Source organism: Phyllostomus discolor, chromosome 9, assembly GCF_004126475.2.
Source record: "Phyllostomus discolor isolate MPI-MPIP mPhyDis1 chromosome 9, mPhyDis1.pri.v3, whole genome shotgun sequence".
Taxonomy (NCBI): Eukaryota; Metazoa; Chordata; class Mammalia; order Chiroptera; family Phyllostomidae; genus Phyllostomus; species Phyllostomus discolor.
In genome coordinates this window covers 85,895,897-85,920,184 of record NC_040911.2, presented here as the reverse complement: position 1 = coordinate 85,920,184, position 24,288 = coordinate 85,895,897, and the positions used below count along the sequence as shown (strand labels likewise).

Sequence of the window (24,288 nt, the reverse complement as noted above, 5' to 3'; positions counted from 1 at the left end):
ACAGAGGATTTTAGGGCAGAAAATACTCTGTGACATTATAGTAATGGATACATGTCATTATATTTTGGTCTAATAGCATGCGCAATACCAGGAGTCAACCCTGGGGTAAAGCATGAACTCTCGGTGATTATGATGTGTCAGTGTAATTTCCTCCTTGGTAACATGGACCATTCTGGTGAGCTATGTTGGTAGCGGGGAGGCTCTGACGTGAGGGAGTATACAGGAAATCTCTACCTTCCTCTCAACTTTTTCTTCTTTTGCTCTATTTTTTTTAAGTATATTTTAGCTCTGGCTAATGTGGCTCAGTGGATTGATACTAGCCTACAAACCAAGGGGTCGCTGGTTTGATTCCCAGTTAGGACACATGCCTGGGTTGCAGGCCAGGTCCCCAGCAGGGGGCACATGAGAGGCAGCTCCACACTGATGTTTCTCTCCCTCTCTCCCTCCTTTCCCACCTCTCTAAATATAAATAAATAAAAATCTTGAAAAATACAAAAGTATATTTTATTGATTAAGCTATTACAGTCATCCCATTTTTTTCTCCCCTTTATTCCATTCCACCCTAAACCCCCTCCCACTGGCATTCCCTGCCTTAATTCATGTCCATGGGTCATACATATAAGTTCTTTAGCTTCTCCATTTCCTACACTATTGTTAACCTCCCCCTGCCTATTTTGTACCTACCATTTATATTTCTTATTCTCTGTACCTTTTACTCCATTCTCCCCACTCCACCTCCCTGCTAATAACCTCCACATGATCTCCATTTCTGAGATTCTATTCCTGTTCTAGTTATGTGCTTAGTTTGTTTTAAATTTTTTAGGCTCAGTTGTTGATAGTTGTGAGTTTGTTGCCATTTTACTGTTCATATTTTTTATTTTTAAATCACTTATTAATTTTTCAATTAATTTATTTTTATAGAGGGGAAAGGAGGGAGAAAGGGAGGGAGAGAAACATCAGTGGGTGGTTGCCTCTCATGCACCCCCTATTGGGGACCTGGCCTACAACCCACGCAGGTGCCTTTGACTGGGAATCTAATAGGTGATTCTTTGGTTTGTAGGCCAGCACTCAATCCACTGAGCCACACCAGCCAGGGTACTATTCATATGTTTGATCTTTTTCTTAGATAAATCCCTTTAATATTTTATATAATAAGGGCTTGGTGATGATGAACTCCTTTAACTTGACCTTATCTGGGAAGCACTTTATCTGCCCTTCATCCTAAATGATAGTTTTGCTGAATAGAGCAATCTTGGATGTAGGTCCTTGCTTTTCATGACTTTCTCTCCAGTCCCTTCTTGCCTGCAAGGTATCTTTTGAGAAATCGGCTGATACTTTTAGAACTCCTTTGTAGGTAACTATCTCCTTTTCTATTGCTGCTTTTAAGATTCTCTACCTTTAATCTTGGGTAATGTAATTATGATGTGCTTTGGTGTGTGCTTCCTTGGGTCCAGCTTGTTTGGGACTCTCTGGGCTTCCTGGACTTCCTGGAAGTCTATTTCCTTTGCCAGATTAGGGAAGTTCTCCTTTATTATGTATTCAAATAAGTTTTAAATTGCTTATTCTTTTTCTTCTCTTTCTGGCACCCCTATGGTTTGGATGTTGGAATGTTTAAATTGCCCCAGAGGTTCCTAAGCATCTCCTCATTTTTTTGAATTATTATTTCTTCATTCTGTTCTGGCTAGATGTTTATTTCTTCCTTCTGCTCCAAACAGTTGATTTGAGTCCCAGTTTCCTTCCCATCACTGTTGGTTCCCTGTCTATTTTTCTTTATTTCACTTTGCATAGCCTTCACTTTTTCCTCTATTTTGTGACCATACTAAACCATTTATCTGAATATCCTGATTACCAGTGTTTTGAACACTGCATCTGATAGGCTGGCTATCTCTTCATCACTTAGTTCTTTTTTTTGGAGTTTTGACCTGTTCTTTCATTTGGGCCACATTTCTTTGTCTTGGGGCACCTGTTAGGTTGTAAGGGGCATAGCCTTAGGTATTTTCCAGGGCTGAGCAACCCACATCACTGTGTTATGGCACTGTGTGGAGGGGAGGGGTCCAAAAGGCAACAATGCTGCTTCCTCAGCTCTCAGCCAGCTTTCAGTCACTTCCCTTGCTACCCACAAGCAAACTGGGCCTTTCTGATGCTGATTCCCCGGTGGGTGGGTTTGTGTACATTCTAGGACCCTGTGGGTCTCCCCAGTGAACTCTCCTATGAGGCTAGGAGTTTCTCCCCCCACTGCAACCCCAACAGATTTTTACAGACAGAGGTTTTGAGGCTTTCCTTTCCCATGCTGGAACCCTGGGTTGTGCAGTCTGTCTCTCTCCTAAGTTGTTCCTCCTGCTTTATCCCCATACAAATGTGAGACCACCAGCTGTCACCTTGCCTGCCCAGTCCTCCAGTTGTTACCCTGCTGTGTGTGCCCCTGGCACTGGCTGCCCACCTCCACCCCTCCAGTGTGAATGAATATTTCTTCACCTCCTTGGTTCTTGGACCTCCATACAGTTTGATTTTCTGGCAGTTCTGGTTGTTTTTTGTATTTAAATTTGTTGTTGTCCTTCTTTTGGTTGTGAGATAAAGCAAAGTGTATCTATCTATGCCTCCATCTTGGCTAGAAGTCCATTAGTTTTCAACTTTGTTATGAACCTAAAACTGCTCTAAAAAAATAAAGTCTTTTTTTCCTGGCTGACATAGCTCAGTGGATTGAGCGCAGGCTGTGAACCAAAGTATCATAGGTTCGATTCACAGTCAGGGTACATGCCTGGGTTGCAGGCCATGACCCCCAGCAACCGCACATTGATGTTTCTCTCTCTCTCTCTTTCTCCTTCCCTTCCCTCTCTAAAAAATAAATAAAATCTTTTAAAAATAAATAAATAATTAAAGTCTTTTTTTAAAAGAATGCTGCCTATCTAAACTGAACTCCAACTTCCCTGCCCATGTAGCTCAGATAGTTAGAGCATTGTCCCAATATGCCAACTTTGTAGGTTTGATCCCTGGTCAGGGCACATACAAGAATCAACCAATAAATGCATAAATGAGTGGAACAACAGATCAATGTTTCTCTTTCTCTCTCCTCCTTCCTCTCTTTAAAATCAGTAAAAAGTTGAATAAATAAAAATAAACAACTCAAACTAAATATGTCACCACCACTCCTAAGTTTATTCCTCTTCCAGTAATCCTCATTGATAAGAATAGGGCACCACAGTCCACCCAGCCATAGCCTCTGGGACACCCCTTGATTCTTCCCTCAACCTATCACCCCTCCCTCCCTGCATTTCTAGTCCTTCAGCAACTCTAGCCTATTCTGCCTCCCCAATATCATTCAGATCTACTTTCTCTCCATCCCCACAGCTGTCCCCCTGGCCCATGCTGTCATCAGTTCTCATCAGGACAACTGCAGTCATCTCGTTCACCTTCCTGCTGTCACTGTGGCCCCCTCCCGTCTGTTCTCAGAGCAGCCAGGGTGAACTTTATAAAACATACATCACATTGTGTTGCTCCCCTGCTGAAAACCCTTTCTTATCTCCACATTGAATCCCAGATAAAGTTCACACGCCTCATCTCTAGCTGCTCACCCACATGAACTTCTGTGAGTCCTAGAAGACCTCCCCCCCCCCCCGCCCCCGCAGAGTTTTGCAAATGTAGTTCCCACTGCCTGGGTCATCTCTAGATCCCCACAGTTCTGCTGCCCTTCCCCTAGCCTAGCACACATCACACTGTCCTCAGAACTGATTTTTCCTTTATTTTCTTCATCATTCAATATACAAACACCTTTTTGAAGTAAAAATTCAAAGCCCAAGGAAGCCCATGGGACATAAAGAGAAAGTAGGCTGCACCCCATCCTACTAGCCTCCCAGAGGGAATCACCACTAACCCTGGCCCTCCACATTCCATCATCATCATAGCAGCGAAAGCCAGCTAAGGTTTTCTTTTACTATTTGTCTTTTCTACTATTCTATAATTGCTAGTTCTATCATTTTTATCTGTCCCCCACCAGAGTGTAAGACCTGGACTGCGTGGTTCAATGAATATTCCTGAAACTGAACCTTTCTAATGGGGGGAGGGTTACACCCAATTTCAAGGTGAGAACTCTGATCCTCCAAGAAGTGAAGGCACATGACTGAGATCTCCTGGGGAGGAGCAGCACTCAAAGGTCTCAACCACATACCATTAGTCCCGCCTACTTTCAGTCTGTATTCTAATTACACGTATACTCATGTTATCACATCCCTCTAAGAATATCTATGGGTCCGTGGATTCCCCCCCAACATCAATTATTCGCCCTGACCCTGAAGTCACTGATGCTTCCTCCACGACTTCTAGCAGGCCCTCGGTGTTTGCTGTCTCCAAAGCCCACAACTCACTGCTCCTGAGGCCCACGCCCATTTTAGGATCTTGCAGAGGAGAGGACAATCATTTGGCGCCCTGTGTTTGCTGTTTTGGGTCTGGGATCATCATGTCCCAGCCAAGCACACCTTTAGCACCCATCCTTTCTTGGTCTCAGTTTATAAAACTCTGCACCCCAGGGCAGAGCACAAACTAGCCCACTGATGTTTGCTGGCTTTGTAAGCACCAATTCCCGGCCTTGCACGTAGGTGGTGACTACCCTTTCCAGGTCTGAATTTGAGACTATGTCACAGCACGAGGCACAAAATCGGCGCTCAATACAAGTTCGTGGTCAAAATGCCTGGCTTGGCGGCGCCGTCCCCCCAAAGCCCTCCCGCCGCACTGAAGCTCCAACACCACCGTCAGCAACAGGGGTCTCCGCTCTCCGCGCGGCTCCAGGGCTGGCCCGCCCCACCCTCCCCGGCTGTTCCCTCCAGAAGAGCCCTCCCGCGCCCGCCTGCAGCTGGTGCTGTTCCGGTCCGAGGCCCCCTCCCCGCCGGCCAACCCTCCCCGGCTGTTCCGGTCCCGGTGCTCCCTCCCAGGGCTCTCTCTCCCCTGCTGTTCCGGTCCCGAGGCCCGCCCCACCACTGAGCCTCCTCTCCGCTGCCGTTCGGTGTTGTGGCCCCCACCCCACCGACAGGCCTCGGTTCCCGCGGCTGTTCCCGCCCGCGCCCCTCCCCCGGCTGTTCCGGCCCCGGCGCCCTACGCCCCGCGGCCGCCGCGCGCCCTGAGCCCAGCGCTGCGAGGGCGCGGCGGGAGGGGGCGCAACGCGGAACAGCCGCTTCCCCCGGCACCGCCGTCTCTCACCCTCCAGGGCCTCGAAGATCGTCTGCGCCATCTTGGAGCCGCCGCCGCCGCCACCACGGGAGCTGAAGCCGGGCTACGCGAGCATTGTGGGAGCCGCGGCGGCGGCGGCGGCGAGGCCGGAGCCGCCAGGGGGCGCCCGGGAGCCGACGCTGAGCCCTCAGTCGTGGAAACCCGGCAGTGGCCTGTGGGGACCCCCCCCACATCCCCGGGTTCCCCAGCTCCGCCTCGGGGATCCAGTCACCAGCGCGTGTGGACCCTTATCCCCGCCTCATTTGAATCCTGCAACTTTGCACCCCGACCCATCGCCACCACAGCGGACCTGACTCCCCATATCTGTCTCCCTCCCTCTCTCTCGCACACACAGACACACTCAAGGCGCGTGAGACCCCTCAGCTCCGCAGCGTGGACCTTATTCCCACTGCCCATCAACTCCCCCACTTTTGCAACCCCTTTTCCCACCTCACCCAATTCCGTCACAAGGGCCTACAATTAACACAGGACCCCTGCCCCAACTGTGCGACACGGAGTTCCATCCTTGTCTTAGACGTCTCCCTCCCTCCTCCCACAGTGAGCCCCAGCTCTGCCTGTTGGGGGCCGGCTGGGACTCCCGTCTCAGCCTGGTCTCAATCCCTCATCAGCTCAAAGAGTCAACAATGGCTTAAGCCTTTATTTACACTTTTTGGGGATCTTCATTTCCTCTTACACAGACCTCCAGTCCTGCTTCTCGGGGACCCCATTTCTGTCTCATAAACCCCCAATATCCGCTTCAGCACCCTTCAGCGCTCCCTCATAGAAGGACCACTCAGAGCTCACAGGGATCCTCCCGCACATCCTTCAGACCCTGGTCAAACACACCCATCTCTCATCTTTGTGCTTCACCAGCCGGTCTCGAGTACTCACTATACACCAAGTCTTGCAATAGGTCCGGGAATATACAGGTGCTTCCCCATGGAGTTCGGGGTGGCAGGAGCACACAAACATGAAATCTTTAGTTACAAGGTGTGATAGTAGTTTCAAAGATGTACACTTGGACGACAAGGTGTTGGGGAGTGTGTGGGGGTAGGGCGAGAAGGAACGAGGGCCGTGCCATCAGTAACGATTTCCCCCATGAGCCAAATTGTCCTACAACTGGGGTATCACAGATTTGACTCTAAATGTTTTCATTATATTTTAGCCTCATCCAAAGCAATAATAAAAATCACAATGTTTATTTTCTCATATTCACTAAATAAATATATAAACTCCAAAAAGTTAAAAAACAAAAACAAAAAACTTGTTCAAAGCTCCTCTGCCTTTCTGGAGCACTACCAGCCACTGTTCATGGCAAGTTGCCTTACAGACCCTCTGCTTACTCATGCCTCAAAGCCGATTTCTACCAGGAAACTCCCCATCTTGCCCTGAACACTATACAACTGTACCCCACCCCTGCTACCTCCTTCCCTTTCCAGTCTCCACCTTGCACAATGAGCTCTGAGCAAATGTCCCCCATAGAGAACCCACCCTTCTCCCAGACTCCATACCCCACCCTCTTTTCTGGGAACCTTGGAAACTTAGGTCCCACCTCAAGTCCTAAACCACCCTTCCCATTGCCTCTCTGGCAGGAGTAAGGCCAGTGTTCCCTCCTCCCTGTCTTTCCTTTAACATCCGCATTGATTCAATGGCCTTATACCCTCATCACTTCTCCCCTGCAAGAGTTTCTCAATATAACTATACTTTTTAAAAAAGTCATTGAAGTAATGTATTAGTACATTCATATTCATTTAATTAATTTAAAAAATATTCAGTCCTGGTTGGTTTCTCCCTCCCTTCCTTGCTGTCTAAAAATAAATAAAATAAAATATTTAAAAAATATTCAGTACCTATTCTGTGCTATACACTATTCTATATGTTGAGGACACAGCCAAGAACAAAAACATAAAAATCTTTGCCTTCATGGAGTCATAGTTCAGCAGGTGAGATGGGCTGTAAACAAGAAAAAAAAAAGGAGAGATGTTCTATGACTTTTAATTTTTTTTTTTCCTGGGAGGAAAGAGCCTCCTTTAGAAAGGGTGGTTAGGGATGGCCTCTCTGAGGAGGTGGATGGAGAAAAGGGAACAAGAAAGGCAGAGCTTATTAGTTGTATCATCTTGGGCAAGTGCAAAGGCCCTATGTTAAAAATGAAAGGACTCCAGGGCCTGTAAAAAGAGGTATGGGTACAGGGGCATGAAGAAGGAGAGATAAATAGGGCCATTGAGAGGCACTAGACTATACAAGATTCTACCAGTATAAACCCTGGAAGCTTCCCATGTATTTTTATATATCCAGGTGCATGTACAAATATCTGATTTTTATTTGCTCTTCAGGTCTTTGCACTTGCAGTTCTCTCTTACTGAAGTGCCCATCTTGACCTGGCTGGTGTGGCTCAGTGGATGGAGTGCCAGTTTCCTGGTCAGGGCACATGTCTGGGTTGCAGGCCAGGTCCCTGGTTAGGGGCGTGTAAGAGGCAACCAATTGATGTTTCTCTTGCATATCAGGGTTTCTCTCCCTCTCTCCCTCCCTTTCCCTCTCATTAAAAATAAATAATAAATAAAATCTTTTTTAAAAATGCCCGTCTTCCACCCTTGTTGGAACAATAGAACCTTGACTTCTTATCTCCTCTAAGAAGCTTTCCCTGAGTTCCCTGGATGAGATCCCAACCCTCCCTCGCTATTCTAGTTTCTCACAGCACTTGCTACTTCCCCTGTCATGTGCTAATCTTTAGCCCTTCGAAGTTTACCTTTTCTCTACCCCCTCAATAGAGAGCCCTCTGAGCAGGAGAGGTGCTTCATCCATTCTGGTTGGAACTGACATCCTGGCACAGAGGTAACCTAGGAAATGTTTGTTGACTGACTACCTGACTAATGGAACAACTGAATGAGCTTTTAGGGAGGTTCTCCAGCAGGTTCCCCAGTCAGGTTTCCCCTGTTTCAAACTTTCAGCTCCTTACCTCCATCTCTTACTCCACTAAAGTCTCTCTGTGCTATGTCCCATTCCCTCAGGGCCAGCTGATTGACACTGAACCAAATCCAATCATAACTTTGAGACTCTTGGAATAAGTAATGATGGTTGTTACAGGCTGAATAATGTCCCCAGAATTCATATGTTGACATTCTATGTGTTGATACCCTAGTACCTCAGAATGTGATAATATTGGGTGATAGGGCCTTTAAAAAGGTAATTAATATTAAATGAGGTCATATAGGTGGACCCTAATCTGACTGGTATCCTTAGAAGATTTGACAGCATAGACTGAAGGGCGACCATTTGTGGACACGGTGAGAAGCTAACCAGCTGAAAGTGAAGAGAGAGGCCTCACAAGGAACTAAATTTCCAAACACCCTGATCTTGGGTTTTGAGCCTTTATTGTGAGAAAATAAATGTTTGTAGCCTAAGCCACCCATTTCATGGTACTTTGTTATGGAAGCCCTAGCAAATCAAGACAGTGACAAAGATAAAAGACTCTGGAGCCAGGAGATCTGGGTTCCAGGCCTGGCTTCATGACTTATTAGCTGTATCATCTTGGGCAAGTTACTTTGCCTCTCTGCATCTCAGTTTCCCGTTTTTACGTGGGCATGACTATATTCCTACCTCATAGGGCTGCTGTGAGAATGAAATAAAGCACTTGGCAAACAGTTCCCGGAACATGGCAAGTACTCTGAAAGTGCTTGTTAAATAAATAAATGTGATTATTTGGGTAAGGTGAATAAAAAAGTCTTGCCCTGAGGAACTCAGAGTTAAGTACAATTACAAAGGGACTTTAAGGAATAAGTGTTCCCATGTGGCTACTGTTTTCCCCCGGCTCCCTGAGGGAAGAAACATTTATCACCATGAGAAGTGTTTGGCAAAAGATAGCATCCAGGAAGAGCTTGCTGATCCAGAGTTTCCAAACACCCTCTTCTGACACTGGGCCATATGTCAGGGGCTTGGTGACTGATTTTTCATGAGACTATTAAGTGATATTTCTAGAACTTCTGTTTGGTTCCTTCTCAATTTTTCCATGTTTTAAAATCATTTTTTGTTCTATGTAGCTATTTTCTAGCTTTAAATGTTGTGGGTACAATTTTTAAAAATCTGTGTCTGTGAGTTATAATACCTGAGGTCTGTATCAGTCCGTTCTTCCCATCTCTTGTGTTTGGTTTTTCTTCTTTATGAAGTCTTGGGTGCCTGGTTTTCTCTGTCTGCTGATGATCATCACCTTGAAAAATTATTTGTGGTGGTTCCCTTAAGTCAAAGATAGATGTGCCCTTCTTCAGAGAGATTTTGTGTTTGCTTTTGCCAAAGGTTTGGGGCCACTTCCAGTCACTTATCACCTCATACCAGGTTCCCCAGTTCATGGCTTGAGATTTCTTGGGCTACCAGGCTCTACTCCCTAGGGTGTGAAATGACATATAATGGTTACAACTTCCCCGAGGAAGAGCTTTAAAAAAAAAATCCCTTTCCTTCTCCTTCAACTGTTCTTCTCAGCACCAAGGCAACCTTTTCTGAACTTAACTTGGGTAGTAGTGTGAGGAATACAGTAGGTTCAGATCACATGAAACTTGAGATTGAAACACTTTGGTGTCTCAGCTTAATGTGAAGAGGTTTTTCTATAAGGCTCCCCGCCTTGGCCCACACAGGCCCTGGACTATCAGTTCTGTCTCTCTTGCCCTATATAGTTAAAAAAACTGAAACCCACAGGTTTGATGTTGGCAAATGCCCTTATGTCATAAGTAGTGTTGGACCTCCAATAATCCCATCTTCCTGTTAATTGGTTATTAGCTTTCAACCAATAATTGGCCTGGGCATTCCCCAGGCTTTTAAGCATTTCAGTGTTTTTCAGAGGATATTTTTTTTCAGAGGATATTTTTATATTTTATTTAACATGCCACTATTTTCAGAGGAAAGATTGCCTGAATTAACCAGTCTACCATTATTGAAAAGAAAGGAGATAAAAGAAAGAGGGGGGAAATCCATTTAGCAATAAAATGAGCTCAGCATAATTTCACTTTTACTGACCTCTGACATCATCACATGACACTGATCTGGGCACTAGTATCAGAGATAAATACTGTTAGGGTAGGTAGCTAGCTAGGCGTAAGCTGGGTGAAGGGGTAAATGGGGAACCATTAGCTAATAACCAGAGGGTTGGACATGATTTTCAAGTTCCTGATACAATCTAGGACAATTACACATCCGTGAGAAGCATGCACAGATGGACTAACTAAGGTAATAACCAGTATAGGACCTTCTACTGGGGACACTATACGTAAAGGGTAAAAATGATAAAAAAGAACATGTACACGGCCGCAGAACCTGAACAGCACAGGCATACGACCACCCCCTGTTGGCAGAGATGTGCCCATGTGTTTGGCAGGAACAAACCAGCAGGAGAGGAGGAGCCAGGAGGCTGGTGGAAAGTTCGAGCAAACCTAAAAACCCTAAGCTTGTAGCCCAGCAGGGCATTCAGTTGGGTATGAGTCAACTGCTTGAAAATCTTCCAAGTGTATTTTCCTGTTGCTAATAAACTGGTGCCTGCTTTGCTATCTGTGTCTGGCGTCTGAATTCCTTCTGTCAAGAGGACAAGAAGCGGGGACCTCAGAACACTCATTCTTCCAGTGACAATACCACATGGTTCAAATACTACCACTCAATGCCTAGCTGTTATCCAATCACGAATCTACAGAATGCCATCATACATAGATGCCACTTATTAATACTCTTGGAGACGACAACCCAAACTATATTACTTTGACAAACATGTACTGGGCACCTACCATGTGCTAATTGCCAAGGTTAGAGTAGAAAACAAAACAGAAAAGGTTTCTGTCTTCATGGAATTTACATTCTGTTAGGGGCAATGGATAATGAACATGTGACAAATAATTTCAAAGAGTTAAAGTTCTATGAAGAAAATAAAAGAGTACAATAAGTCAGAGAGAGAAACATCGATGAATTGCCTTCCATAGGCATCCCGACCAGGGACCGAACCTTGAACCCAGGCATGTTCCCTGATCGGAAATTGAATCCACGACCTTTCCGTTTGCAGGTTGCGTCCGCTCTAACCAAGTGCCACTTAAATGGAATATTTAGGAAGGCCTCCTCGAGGAGGTGGAATTTGACCTGAAACTTGAAGGCTGAGAAAGAGCCAGCCATGGAAAGAACTGGGAGTTATGCATATCATCCGGGGAGATAGCAACTGCAAAGGCACTGAGGCTGGAACTTCCTTGGAATGCTCAAGGAACAGCAAGGAGGCCAGTTTGGCTGGAGAGGAATGAATGAGGGGACAAGTGGCCCGACATGAGTTTCGATGGGGAAGCAGGGGCCAGATTATAGAGTCTTGTCTTGTGGGCCATGGGAAGGAGTTTGGATATTTTAAGGATAAATTGAAAACATTGACGGTGTCAAGTGATCTATGCTCAGAGGAGATCGCTATTATCACTGTTTACCCAACCAAAACTGTTCTGGGTAAAGCTATCTCCTTCCAGGGTCACCATCCCAGCTCTAAGAAGGGCGGCCCCTCTTTCGGGAAATTTTGGATGTTTAGGTGACCCTAAATTTCGTTGTGTTTCGTTCCAAACACGACGAAAACATGCTTTCTGATTGGACAGATCCAGGTGTGTGATTCTGACTTTCCTTAGGTAGAATTGGGCAGAGCCCACTGTAATTGGTTACAAGCTCTCCTCTTCCAATCAGAACTCTATTCAGGAGAGAGTGCGTCGCAGTCCCTTGAGGTAAGTGTGCCCTTTGGTTGGCTTCTCATGTATGAGTGACAGAATAAAAAGCCTATAGTCGTAAAGATGCGGGGGCGCGGCTCGGAGTGTCAGAAGCTGAGGGCGGTGCAGCCTGAACAGGGACTGTCAAGCAAGGCACGTCGGTCTTGGTTTCAGTATTCCGCCCCTGCGCTATACCCTTGCTATGGCAGCTCCGTCGCAACTGCAGGGTCTACTCCTGGCCGTCAACATTCTGCTGCGCAAGCGCCGCTACCACGCGGCGTTGGCGGCGCTTAAAGGCTTCCGGAACGGGGCTGTGTGAGTGGGGTGATAGGGTCCGGGTTGAGGGAGGGGCCTAGCTGGGGTCAGGGGCGTGTATTCCCGGCCTGGCGCAGCTGCGCGGTGTGCCCTTGAGCAGCCGATGGTCTCTAGGTCTCGGTGTCCACCCTCTGTGCAGTGGGCGCTGGATTTTGGGTCTCGAGCGCCTTCTGGGCCGCGGCTTTCACTACGCTTTTTCTGAGACCTTCGTACTTTGCAATCTGGTCCTCTTTCCTTGACCACTTCTCATGCCAGTCTCTGTGTCCCTCCTTTGGTCATTTCTCCAGCCTGGTACCTGGAGGGGTACTCGGCCTCCTTTAAAACCGCATGCATAACAGCTATCGTGTATTGAGAGCCTACTGTGCCAGAACTGGGGATGCAACAGAAAACAAACCGAACAAAGATCTCTGCCCTCCTGTAATTGGCATACTAGTGGCAGCTTGGATGGTGATAAGGGACAGGGGCTACCTCAGTTTGAATGCTGGTGCCACCTGCCTGTGTGACCTTGCAAGTCATTTAGCCCCTCTAAGTCTCAGTTTCTATAATGAGAGTGATAACAATACACTGGCAGAGAATTAAGTCAGTAAGTGCGTGATGCCTAGCGCAGTGCCTGATATATATGTATGACTGTTGTCTGCCATTATTGTTATATTCGCAAGGATTCTGCTTGGGTCACTCTTCTCATCTTTTTCAGGCCTCTGTTTGTGTCACCTCTCAATGAGACCATCCCTGAGCTCCCCACCTTCTTCCCTACTTAATTTTTCTCCATAGTACTTGTCACCATCTGACACTAAGTAGTTCACTCATGTATCCTGTTTTTATTTTTTATGTATGGGGGTGACACTGGTTAATAAAATTGTACAGGTTTTAGGTGCACAATTCCACAAAACATCATCTGTACACTGTATTGTGTGTTCACTGTGCCAAGTCAAGTCTCCATTCATCACCATTTTATCCTCCCTTACCCTCCTCCACCTCCCGCACCCCCTTCATTTATCCTGTTTTTATATTCTGTCTCTCACTAGAAAGTGAGCTTCATGGGGACAGAAATTTTTATTTGCTTTGTTCTTTGGTGTATTCCTAGTAACTTGTACACAGTAGGCTTTCAAATACTTGCTGAATGAATGAAGAAGTGTGCAAGGTAAGAATTGCCACTATTCCCATTTTCCAGATGAGAAGACTGTGGCTCAGAAAGGTGAACTCCTTGCTCATGATTATGTTACTTGGTCAGGTTCTGAGCCAGGATTCAAACCCAGGGATGACTGACCTCAACACTAAGCTCTTGGCTTTCATGGGCACCCAGAGTTTCAGGCAGAAGTTGATTCCTGCTGAGTCTGGCCAGAGGATACTCCGCCATGCCTTGGTATAACTAGGGTAGAATAGTCCCCGAGATAACATGTTTCCCTTTGCCAAGCTATTCACAGGACAAAGCAGGATGGAACAGGAATCACACAGGTCCTGGTGCCAGCGGGCATTGCCCAATGCTGGCTTTGTACACCTGTTCTCACCCAACTCTTTCCATGATCTCAGGAACCTCCTCAGCCCCGGGGACAGGTACTTGCTAAGGTCAAGCACTTGGGCTCAAATCCCAGTTCCTTCATTTCCGTGCTGGGTGCCCTTCATCTCTGCTGGCCTCAGGTTCCTCCTCTGTAAAGTGGAAACAAACTCACCTATACGGGGGTTCTCTAAGCAGTGATCCCATTACTGCTTAGTGCTAAGACACCGTGCCCATGTGTAAGGATCTGGAGTCCCGGGGCAGACTGACCACTGAACTGTCATGGCAGTACCAGGTGGTCAGGAGTGCTGTACAGAAGAGCTGATGGTGATATTTTGAAGGCTGAGTTGGAGTTTGCCAGAGGGAGGAGGGCATCCCAGGTGGAAGGAATGGTTTGAATAAAAGCCTGGAGGTGGAAAAGAATATGCCCTCTATTTAGAGAGGCACCTGGGTGACTAAGACATGTGAACTTTGTACAGTTTAACTCATTTTCATGGTCCACTCCTGAATATTTCAGGGTACATCTCTACAAATAAAAACATTTTCTTATATGGCTAAATTACCGTGATTACATTTAATGAATTAATATTAATCCTGTAATATTGACTACTGTCCAGTCAATAGTCAAATTGTCCCAGTTGTCCCCCAAATGTTCTCTGCAGCTAGTTTGTCCAGACCAGGATCCTCCGGGACATTACATTGCATCTGTCATCATGTCCTTTAAGTCCTTTATTATTTTTTTTATTGAATTTATTGGAGTGACATTGGTTGGTAAAATTATATAGGTTTCAGGTGTACAATTCTACAATATCCTTTAAGTCTTTTTAAATCCAGAGTATCCCTTTTTTCAGGATACAGAGTAATCCTGTGAACAATAGTAACCAGTTCTCCCTGAGTTTGAAGATTGGGAAGGGGTCCTGGCAGGTGTGGGGAGTTGGGGGCACTGTTCTGCTTGTGTCCGGGGTATAAGGAAAGGTCCTTTTACTTCTGGTCACCTGGAGGAGCCTAATGGCTTCTTTGTTCACTGAGCCACACCAGCCAGGGCCCCTCCCACATCTTTTAAACAAGTTTTATTTCGAAATACTTATAGATTTATAGAAGAATTTCCTTGTTTTTACACAGTTTTACATACCTTGCTCTAGTGAACCCTGGAGCGCACATAAAGCCACCTCACTCTTTTCCTGCTGCTTAATATTCCACTGAAGGAAGGGACCATTATTTATTTACCCAATAACCCACCCCCTGTGGAGAGACTGGTTTGCTTCCAGTCTTTTGCTATTTCAAACAAGCCTGCAGTGAACATTCACAGATACTCATATGACAACAATATATGGCTTGTGACCATTGTTTCAAGGAGGCTGCCATGGATTTTTAGACCTGGTAACCCGGTTAGATCAGAGCCTGGCAGCTGGAGAACTCGATGGGGGGAGAAGGGAGTCCAGTAAAAAAGAACAAGAAAGAAAGAGACATTAACATTGGTTGAACTAGGAACTTTTACAGGTGCTATGTCCCTACCTGCCAGAGGCAACTCTGAAATGGAAAATTACTTTTACTGATGGGAAGAGAGCAGGCCAGAGAGGTTAAATGATTTTTCCAAGTTTATACAGCAAAATGTGGCAGGACTTTGACACCAAATACTGTGTCCTTTCTACGACTCACTTTGAACGTAGATCTAACTCAAAAGCTAGCATTAGTTCCTGTCCCAAAATGATGTTAGAATTTGGGATGGGGTGGGGATAAAGGGTCAAAGAGATAGTCCAGAAAAAAACTGATACAGTAATGCTATAGTAACTGTTTTCTTTTTGCTTCCACAGCTATGGAGCCAAAATCCGGGCCCCTCATGCACTGGTCATGACCTTTCTCTTTCGGAGTGGCAGGTACCCACCCCCTCTGCACACCCCTCAGGCTGGGAGAGAATGTGGTCAGCCCTCAGTGTCAGGGCTGTTGCAGTAGCTTCCTAGCTGGGTCTAGCCTGTCCCAACGGACACCTCCTAAAGTACAGCTCTGATTCTGTTACCTCTGCCGGAAAACTCTACTGGCTCCCAACACCCCCAGAGAAGCCCAGTTTCCAGGTGTGGCCTTTAAGGCCCCCTGCAATTTAGCCTCAGCTGCATCCCTACCCTATTCCCCCATGTTCACCCTGAGGTGCCTTTGGCGCACAGAACTTGCTGTCATTTCATGTACATGCCACGTGTGTTTCTACCTCCACACATTTTCTCCTGCAGAACCCTGTGCCAGGACTACCTTTTCCTTTTCTACCCCAACTTTATTTCCCTTTTAGCAAACCATACCCATTCTCTGAGGATCACATTCTCAGAAAACCACCTATGACCTCCCTTCTTTGCTCACACTTCTTGGCCCTCCTCTGACCTGTCATGTCTTCCCTAAGGGCACTTCTCAGAAACCACCTTGTGATCAGTTTTTAAAGTAGTCTCACCTGGAGCTTGTAAGACTCATACATGGAAACCTTCTGGCCAAATCCAGCTTCAAGATTTTCTCTTTTTGTGCTTTCACTTTGTAATTTTATTTTTGTTTGTTTTGGTTTTTGTCCCCGAATTGTTTTCTTTTCTTTTCTTTTTTTTTAAAAAGATTTTATTTATTTATTTTTTTAGAGAGGGAAGGGAGGGGGAGAGAGAGAGAGAGAGAGAGAGAGAGATCAATGTGCGGTTGCTGGGGGTTCTGGCCTGCAACCCAGGTATGTACCCTGGCTGGGAATCGAACCTGGGACACTTTGGTTCCCAGCCCGCGCTTAATCCACTGAGCTATGCCAGCCAGGGCTCCGAATTGTTTTCTTAAAAACATGGAGCTCAGTCATTCATTCAGTAGATATTTACTGAGCATATACAGTGTCTGGCCAGACACTGTTTTAGGTGCCAGGATACAGCAGTGAACAAAGCAAACAGTAATCACTGCCCTCATGGAGCTTGCATGCTAGCAGGGGGTGGCAGACAAAAAAATATAAAAAATAAGGACAGTATATGTTAAAAGGTGATGCAGACTGTGGGAAAGAAAAATTAGAGCAAGGGAAGGGAAAGGGGATCAGGAGTGCTGGAGGAGGAGCAGGCTGCAGAATTAAATAAGGAAGGCCTCAGTGAGAAAGTGACATTCGAGTGAAGACTTTAAGGAGATGAAAGAGTTGGCCAAGTGGGTATTAGGGGAAAGAGTGTTTCAGCCCAAGGGAATAGCCAGGGCTCTGGCTGGTGTCACTCAGTGGATTGAGCTCGGGCTGTGAACCAAAGGGTCTTTGGTTCAATTCACAGTCAGGGCACATGCCTGGGTTGTGGGCCAGGTCCCCAGTGGGGGCCACATGAGAGTCAACCACACATTGACATTTCTCACCCTCTCTTTCCACCTCCCTTCCCTTCTCTCTAAAAATAAATAAATAAAATTAAAAAAAAAAAAAAAAAAAGCCCTGAGGTGGGATCATGCCTGGTGAGTTTGAGGAGGCTGGAGCAGAGGGATTGAAGGGGAGAGAAAAAAGAGGAAGGTCACGGGGTAAGCTGGGCCCATCCTGCCCTACTTGAGAGAGGATTTGGGCTTTTTTCTTTTAAGCAAAAAAGGAAATTGTAAGAGTTTTTGCAGGGATGTGCTTCTATTTGATTTATCTTTTAACAGTATGAGAGTGAAGAGTTTGCTGCCAGATTATTACAGGTCGGGGTGGGTGCCAAGGGCAGTAGTAGGTGTAAAATAGGAGGCTGTGGCAATAATCCAGGTGAGCAACACTGGTGACTTAGACTTTCGTGGTGGCAGTGGGGGTTTAGGAGTAGTAGTCAGATTCTAGAAACAATTTAAAGGCAGGATTAGTGTTAACACTTAAAAACCGGGAGATCTAACTTGTCTTAGAACTGGCAACACTCCCGTGTTCCTATGGGGTGAGAACCAGCTGATTCCTGGCCATGCCCACGCACCTGGCAGATTTCCACAGGTCCTAGTAGACCCACTCCAAGGTCCTCATCTAGCTTCGAGGGCACTTGGGTTTACTGTTCTTTTAATTTATTTTTTATCCTCACCCGAGGACTTTTTTTTAAAATTGCTTTTAGAGAGACAGGAAGAGGGGGGTGGGGAGAAAGAGAGAGAACAAGAACATTGATGTGAGAGAAAAACAATGCCTAGTGATTTGGTTTTAAAGAATCAATCAACTCCTTCCCCTAGTTAAATGTTTGCTTCTCTCAGGACAAAGACGGAAGTTAGCAGGGCCCCCCTCCCACCCGACATCCCCTTCATCTTTTGCCCACACATCCTCTGTTCAGGTTTCTTCAGATCCTTTGCTCCCCACTCTTTGTTTCTCCTCAGGGCCTTTGCTGATCCCTCTGCCTGGGAAGCAGTTCCTGTTCCCTCTTGACCCCATTGAGTCTTCATCCTTCAGATCCCAGGATCCTCTCTTGTCATGGTCACAGCTTGACCCCTGCTTTGTGATTATTTACATTTCCCTCTCCCTTTAGATCATAAACCTCATGAGGGCAGCAAGCAGATCTCCCCCCACCCCCAGAATTGTAGCCCCAGATACAGCACAATGTAGACACTAACTCCCTCATTCATTCATTTCTTCACGTTTGCTCCAAAAAAAAATTTATTGAGCACCTACTGTGTGTCAGGCCCTGTTCTGGGCCCTAAGGGTGAACAAGTCAGTTGTAGACACTACTTTCTGGTACCTTCCACTAGGATGGAGCAGGAGTGGGGGAGATAATAAACAAGCAAACATTTGCTTGTTTAGCATAAAAATGTCAAGTGGTAATAAGACCCATGAAGGAAAAGAAAACTAGTGTGAAGGGGACAGATGTGATGGGCATTCTTTTATGCAGGGTGATCAGGGAAAGCCTCTCTGAGGAAGTGGCATGGAGTAAAGGCCTGAATCAAGTGAGGCGGCAGCCCCTGGGACAGGGAGGTTAGAGGCCCTGGGTTGAATGAGCATCAGCCCAGAGCAACTTGCCTGGCTTAGTTTTGCATGCGCAGTAGGTAGATGCCCTCTGAATGGCTGGATCTGCACTCATGGGGCCTCCCTGTGTTTGTGCAGCCTCCGAGAGAAGCTCCGGGCCATCCTGCAGGCCACGTATACCCACTCTTCTAACCTGGCCCGCTTCGTGTTCGCCTACAAGGGGCTCTGTGCCCTGCAGTCCCGTGTGCAGGGCAAGACCTACCAGGTGCACTCATTCCTGGCCGCCTTCTTTGGGGCCTTGCTGGTGTTTGGAGATAACAATAATATCAACAGCCAGGTAAAGATCCTCCCCAGGGACGTGGCGGGGAGGGTTGCTGGGGGTGGGTGGGTTGTGGTTCAGGTATGAGTTGGGTATAAGTCAGGTATGAGGGGTCAAAGAAGATGAGTTCTTGGCTCCGTTCCAAGTCTAGGGAGCTATGATTCACCAGTCCCTCTGTGACCTTGGGAAGGTCACTTCCCCCTCAGTTTCCTCATGTGTAAATCAAGCAGCTTGTTGGATTTTAAGGTTCCCCAACACCATTGTGTACTGTTCTCTGGAGCAAAGATTTTTTTTTTAAGCAAACCACTTTGGCATTGCCTGGTGTGGCTCAGTGGATTGAATTCTGGCCTGTGAGCCCAAAGGTCACTGGATCAACCCCTAGTCAGGGCACGTGCCTAGGTTGCTGACCAAGCTCCCAGTTGGGGGAGTGCGAGAGGAAACTGGTAGATATTTCTCTCCCTCTTTCTCTCTCCCTTAACCTCTCTCTAAAAATTAATAAAGAAAAATTTAAGGCCTCCTGGTGCTTACCACAGGCTGTATTCTTACACTGCCTGTACAGAAAGAGGAGGCAGAGTAAACCCACCCCATATATACCTCAGCCCAGGCCCTTTGCCTGGTCTGTATTACGAATGGGGGGACATGGAATAAAAGTAAAAAAAAAAGAAAAAGAAAAGTTAAAAAAAAAGAAAACCACTTTGCTGCGGAATGAAAAAAAAAAGAAAAATTACCCTGGAGTATGATTTTCATAAAACAAAACTTATTAAAGAATTGCTCCCTGGCTGGCGTAGCTCAGTGAATTGAGCGTGGGCTGGGAACCAAAGTGTCCCAGGTTCAATTCCCAGCCAGGGTACATTCCTGGGTTGCAGGCCAGAACCCCCAGCAACCGCACATTGATGTTTCTCTCTCTCTCTCTCTCTATCTCCCTCCCTTCCCTCTCTAAAAATAAATAAATAAAATATTAAAGAAAAAGAATTAAAAAAAAAGAATTGCCTTTAATTCTGTGACTTGCATGTCCCTTTTCTGGGTTAAAATTCTATTTTTTAGAAAATATATCGATTATGCTATTACAATTGTCCCATTTTTTTCTCCCCTTTATTCCCCTCCGCCCTGTTCCTTCCTCTCACCACCATTCCCCCACCTTAGTTCATGTCCATGGATCATATATAAAAGCTCTTTGGCTTCTCCATTTCCCACACTATTCTTAACCTCCTCCTGTCTATTTTGTACCTACCATTTATGCTTCTTATTCCCTGTACCTTTTCTCCCAATCTTCCCCCTCCCCCCGATAACCCTCCATGTGATCTCTGTTTCTGTGAATCTGTCCCTGTTCTAATTGTTTGCTTAGTTCATTTTTGTTTTTGTTTTTGTTTTCTTAGGTTCAGTTGTTGATAGTTATGAGTTTGTTGTCATTTTACTATTCATAATTTTGATCATCTTCTCTTTCTTAGATGAGTCTCTTTAACATTTCATATAATAAGGGCTTGGTGATGATGAACTCCTTTAACTTGACCTTATCTGAGAAGCACTTTATCTGCCCTTCCATTCTAAATGATAGCTTTGCTGGATAGAGCAATCTTGGATGTAGGTCCTTGCCTTTCATGACTTTGAATACTTCTTTCCAGCCCCTTCTTGCCTGCAAGGTTTCTTTTGAGAAATCAGCTGATAGTCTTATGGGAACTTCTTTGTAGGTAACTGTCTCCTTTTCTCTTGCTGCTTTTAAGATTCTCTCCTCCTCTTTAATGTTGGGTAACTTAATGATGATGTGTCTTGCTGTGTGCTTCCTTGGGTCCAACTTGTTTGGGACTCTCTGGACTTCCTGGAAGTCTATTTCCTTTGCCAGATTGGGGAAGTTCTCCTTCATTATGTTTCAAATAAGTTTTAAATTTCTTGCTCTTCCTCTTTTCTTTCTGGCATCCCTGTGATTCTGATGTTGGAATGTTTAAAGTTGTTCTGTTTAAAGAATTGTCAGCCTCTCCTAATTTTTTTGAATTCTTGTTTCTTCATTCTGTTCTGGTTAGAATGTTTATCTTTTGCTTCAAATCATTGATTCGAGTCCTAGTTTCCTTGCCTTCGCTGTTGGTTCCCTGTCTGTTTTTCTTTATTTCACTTTGCATAGCCTTCACTTTTTCCTCTATTTTGTGACCATACTCAACCATTTATCTGAGCATCCTGATTACCAGTGTTTTGAACTCTGCATCTGATAGGTTGGCTATCTCTTCATTTCTTAGGTGTATTTTTACACTCCTGGCTGGGCGGATTGGCCTGATCTTACCAGTCTTTTCCTGATGGATATTCAGGAGGTCCGTAGCCTCTTGCCATTACACATGCAGTCTGCGTCTTTGTTTGGATGTCTTCTTGCACATGTGTCCGTCTGTCTAAAAGTTCCTAGATGTGGAATTGTGGAGTCAGTGGATATGAGCATTTTGTATTTTGAGAAAATTTCCTCAGTTTTATATTTGTTAGAAATTTCATTTCCAAAGGCTGGGAATCCTAGTCACACCATCTCTTTCCCCCTCACTTCCTTTGCTTGACCTCTGGTGACAACTCTTCTGACCTCCATTTCTAAAATGTTGTCATTCCAACAATGTTATATAAGTAGAGTCATGACAGTTGTAACCTTTGGAGACTGGCTTTTTTCACTCACCATAATTCACTGCAGATCCATCCATTTACTGTGTCTGTCAATAGTTCATTTCTTTTTATTGCTGGGTGGCATTCCATTGCATGGATGTACCACAGCCCATTTAAACATTCACCCCTGGAAGGACATCTGAATTTTTTCCAGCTTTTGGCTACTTAGAATACAGTTGCTAAGAACATTCTTGTACAAGTTTTTGAGTGAGCATTAGTTTTCATTTCTCTGGGGTAAATGCCAAGAGTGCAATTGCTGGGTCAGATGGTATGTGCATGTTTAGTTTTATAAGAAACTGGCAAGCTGTTTTCTTCAGTGACTGTACTATTTTACATTCCCATCAGGAATAGACATTAGGTGATCGAGTTCCTCCATATCCAAGCCAGTATTTGGTTTATCACTTTTATTTTAGCCATTTTGACATGTGTGTAGTGCCATCTCATTGTGGTTTTAAATTTGCATTTCTCTGACGGCTAATGACGTTGAACAGCTTTACATGAGCTTGTTTTCCGTCTGTATAACCTCTTCAGTGAAATATCTGTTCATGTCTTTTGCCCATTTTCTAATTGGATTTTATTTTTACTGTTGAGTTTTGAGTTTTTTATTTTTTTTGGAGATTTTATTTCTTTCTTTCTTTAGAGGGAGGGGAAGGGAGGGGGAAAGAAAGAGAAACATCAGTGTGTGAGATACATCAATCGGCTGCCTCTCGCACAACCCAAGCGGGGCACTGCCTGGCCTGCCACCCACACATGTGCCCCGACTGGGAATCAAATAGGCAACCTTCCGGTTTGCAGGCCGGCACTTGGTTCACTGAGCCACACCAGCCAGGGCTGAATTTTTTAAAAATATATCCCAGATACTAGTCTTTGTTGGATACTTTTTAAAATATTTTCTCCCAGTCTCTGGCTTTTCTTTTCAGCCTTTTTACATGAGCTTTCACAACCAATTTATTTTTTAATTTGATGAAATCCAGTTTATCAAATTTCTTTATGGTTTTCTTTTTGGTGTCAAGTTGGTTTTTAGTTTTGAACCATGTAAATATCTATTTGTTTAACTGTTAATAAATAATGAAGATATAAAATAATAATATTAAAATGTCTGATACCACTTCAAATCATCTTGCACACCAACTTTGTTTTTGTTTTGTTTTCTTTTTTAGAGAGAGAAAGGAAAGGGGGAGAAAGAGAGAGAAACATTGATTTTTGTTGCTCCAGTTATTTATGCTTTCATAAATTGGTTGATTCTTGTATGTGCCCTGACTGGGGATTGAACCTGCAACTTCGGTGTATTAGTACAACACTCTGATCAACTGAGCTACCTGGCCAAGGCCTGCATACCAACTTTGTATGCAAGGCCAGCTAATCCATGCATGGGGGTGGGCAGAGGGTTCCCAGTGTCTGTGCACACCCATAATCCCCTGTCACTCCCTCCTTGCAGATCACCATGTACCTGTTGTCACGCCTCCTGTTTGCCCTGTGCCGCCTGGGAGTGGAGAAGGGCTACATTCCTGAACCTAAGTGGGACCCATTCCCACTGTTCACCGCAGTAATGTGGGGGCTGGTGCTGTGGCTCTTCGAGTACCACCGGTCCACACTGCAGCCCTCGCTGCAGTCCTCCATGACTTACTTGTATGAGGACAGCAATGTGTGGCACGACATCTCAGATTTCCTCATCTACAACAAGAGACGTCCCTCAAAGTAACGCAGCCCCGAAGTGCTTATGAGGGCTTCTACCGGAGTAGGCTCTAGGTGGTGTCCATGAGTGAAATCTCCCAGAGGATCCTGCTTTCTCAAGATCATGGCTCTTAGACTCTAACTTCTAGTATCCCAGGGTTCCATTGTCCAAAGCAAAAGCACCGATTTTCAAATCCCATTAGGTATTCTTGAATGGCGGAACAAGTGGCTGCATCAGGCGGAGGAGCCTTGGGCATGGTCCCAGCTGTGCTGCTAACCTCTGTGAGGCCAGGGCAAGGCGCCCCCACCTGGGCCTCAGGGGCCATGGAGCTCAGAGGAGGGCCCTGAAATCTCTTTCTGGTGGGTATGTTCTTCAGCTGTTGTTATGCTGGTGGGAGTGGGGTTTGCAAATGCGTTTTTACAAAATACGAATTTTTTTGTCTCAGGTTTTCTATTGGAGAAGCTCTAGAGTGCCACTGTCCAATAGAAACACAGCGACAGTCATATATGTAATTGAAAATTTTCTACTAGCCACATTGAAAAAAAGTGGAAAGAAGCAGATAAGATGAACCTTAATTATATATTTTAGCCCAAATTTCTAAAATATTACCATTTCAACATAAAATTAATATGAAAACCAATGAGATCTTTTACATTCTTTTTTTTCTTATACTAAGTCATCAGAATCAGGGGTGTGTTTTGTACTTGCAGCACATATCAATTTGGACTAGTCCCATCTGAGGTGCTTGCTCAGTAAGGAGCCACATGTGGCTAGTGGCGACTGTATTGGACTATACAGATACAGAACTCGTCTGTTATCACAGAAGATTCTAGTGGACAGTGCAGATCTAGAGCTAGAGGACATGGCTTTGAGTCCCCACTCCACCACTGTGTAACTTTGAGGAAGTTTCTTAAAGCCTCAGAGGTTCACAGCCTCGGTTTCTTGTCAAATGAGGATAATTGTAATAGTACCCCGTATCCACGCTGGACTTGTGTAACCACGGCTGCTGCTTCCACTACTAATCACTTCCATTTGGTGAACTCCTACTTCTTCCTGGGTGCTTTACACATATTATTT

The 24,288-nt window shown here is 45.4% G+C and overlaps 2 protein-coding genes and 1 non-coding gene across 4 annotated transcripts in view; 2 read left to right on the top strand and 1 right to left on the bottom strand.

The window, feature by feature from the left end:
• Nucleotides 1-5,529, bottom strand: part of ZNF341 (zinc finger protein 341) — a 48,787-nt gene extending 43,258 nt beyond the window's left edge. The window contains exon 1 of the mRNA XM_028524954.2: nucleotides 5,191-5,529. Coding sequence (XP_028380755.1) covers nucleotides 5,191-5,221 — 31 coding nt within the window. The 5' untranslated portion in view covers nucleotides 5,222-5,529. The remainder of the gene's footprint in view (nucleotides 1-5,190) is intronic.
• Nucleotides 5,530-12,003: 6,474 nt separating this feature from the next.
• On the top strand, nucleotides 12,004-23,404 carry PXMP4 (peroxisomal membrane protein 4). 2 transcript variants are annotated; one of them, XM_028524377.2, is made up of 4 exons: nucleotides 12,008-12,215; nucleotides 15,525-15,587; nucleotides 18,725-18,923; nucleotides 22,975-23,404. In XM_028524377.2, the coding sequence occupies exons 1-4, from the start codon at nucleotides 12,103-12,105 to the stop codon at nucleotides 23,236-23,238; spliced, it is 639 nt and encodes a 212-aa protein (XP_028380178.1). In that variant the 5' UTR covers nucleotides 12,008-12,102; the 3' UTR covers nucleotides 23,239-23,404. The 2 variants fall into 2 exon arrangements, with proteins under 2 accessions (XP_028380179.1, XP_028380178.1); XM_028524378.2 differs by lacking the exon at nucleotides 18,725-18,923 and having other exon boundaries at nucleotides 12,004-12,215; nucleotides 22,975-23,229.
• On the top strand, nucleotides 19,417-19,548 carry LOC114507172. Its single transcript, XR_003685442.1, has one exon. It is a non-coding gene; the product is annotated as a small nucleolar RNA SNORA51 (small nucleolar RNA).
• Nucleotides 23,405-24,288: the final 884 nt, after the last annotated feature.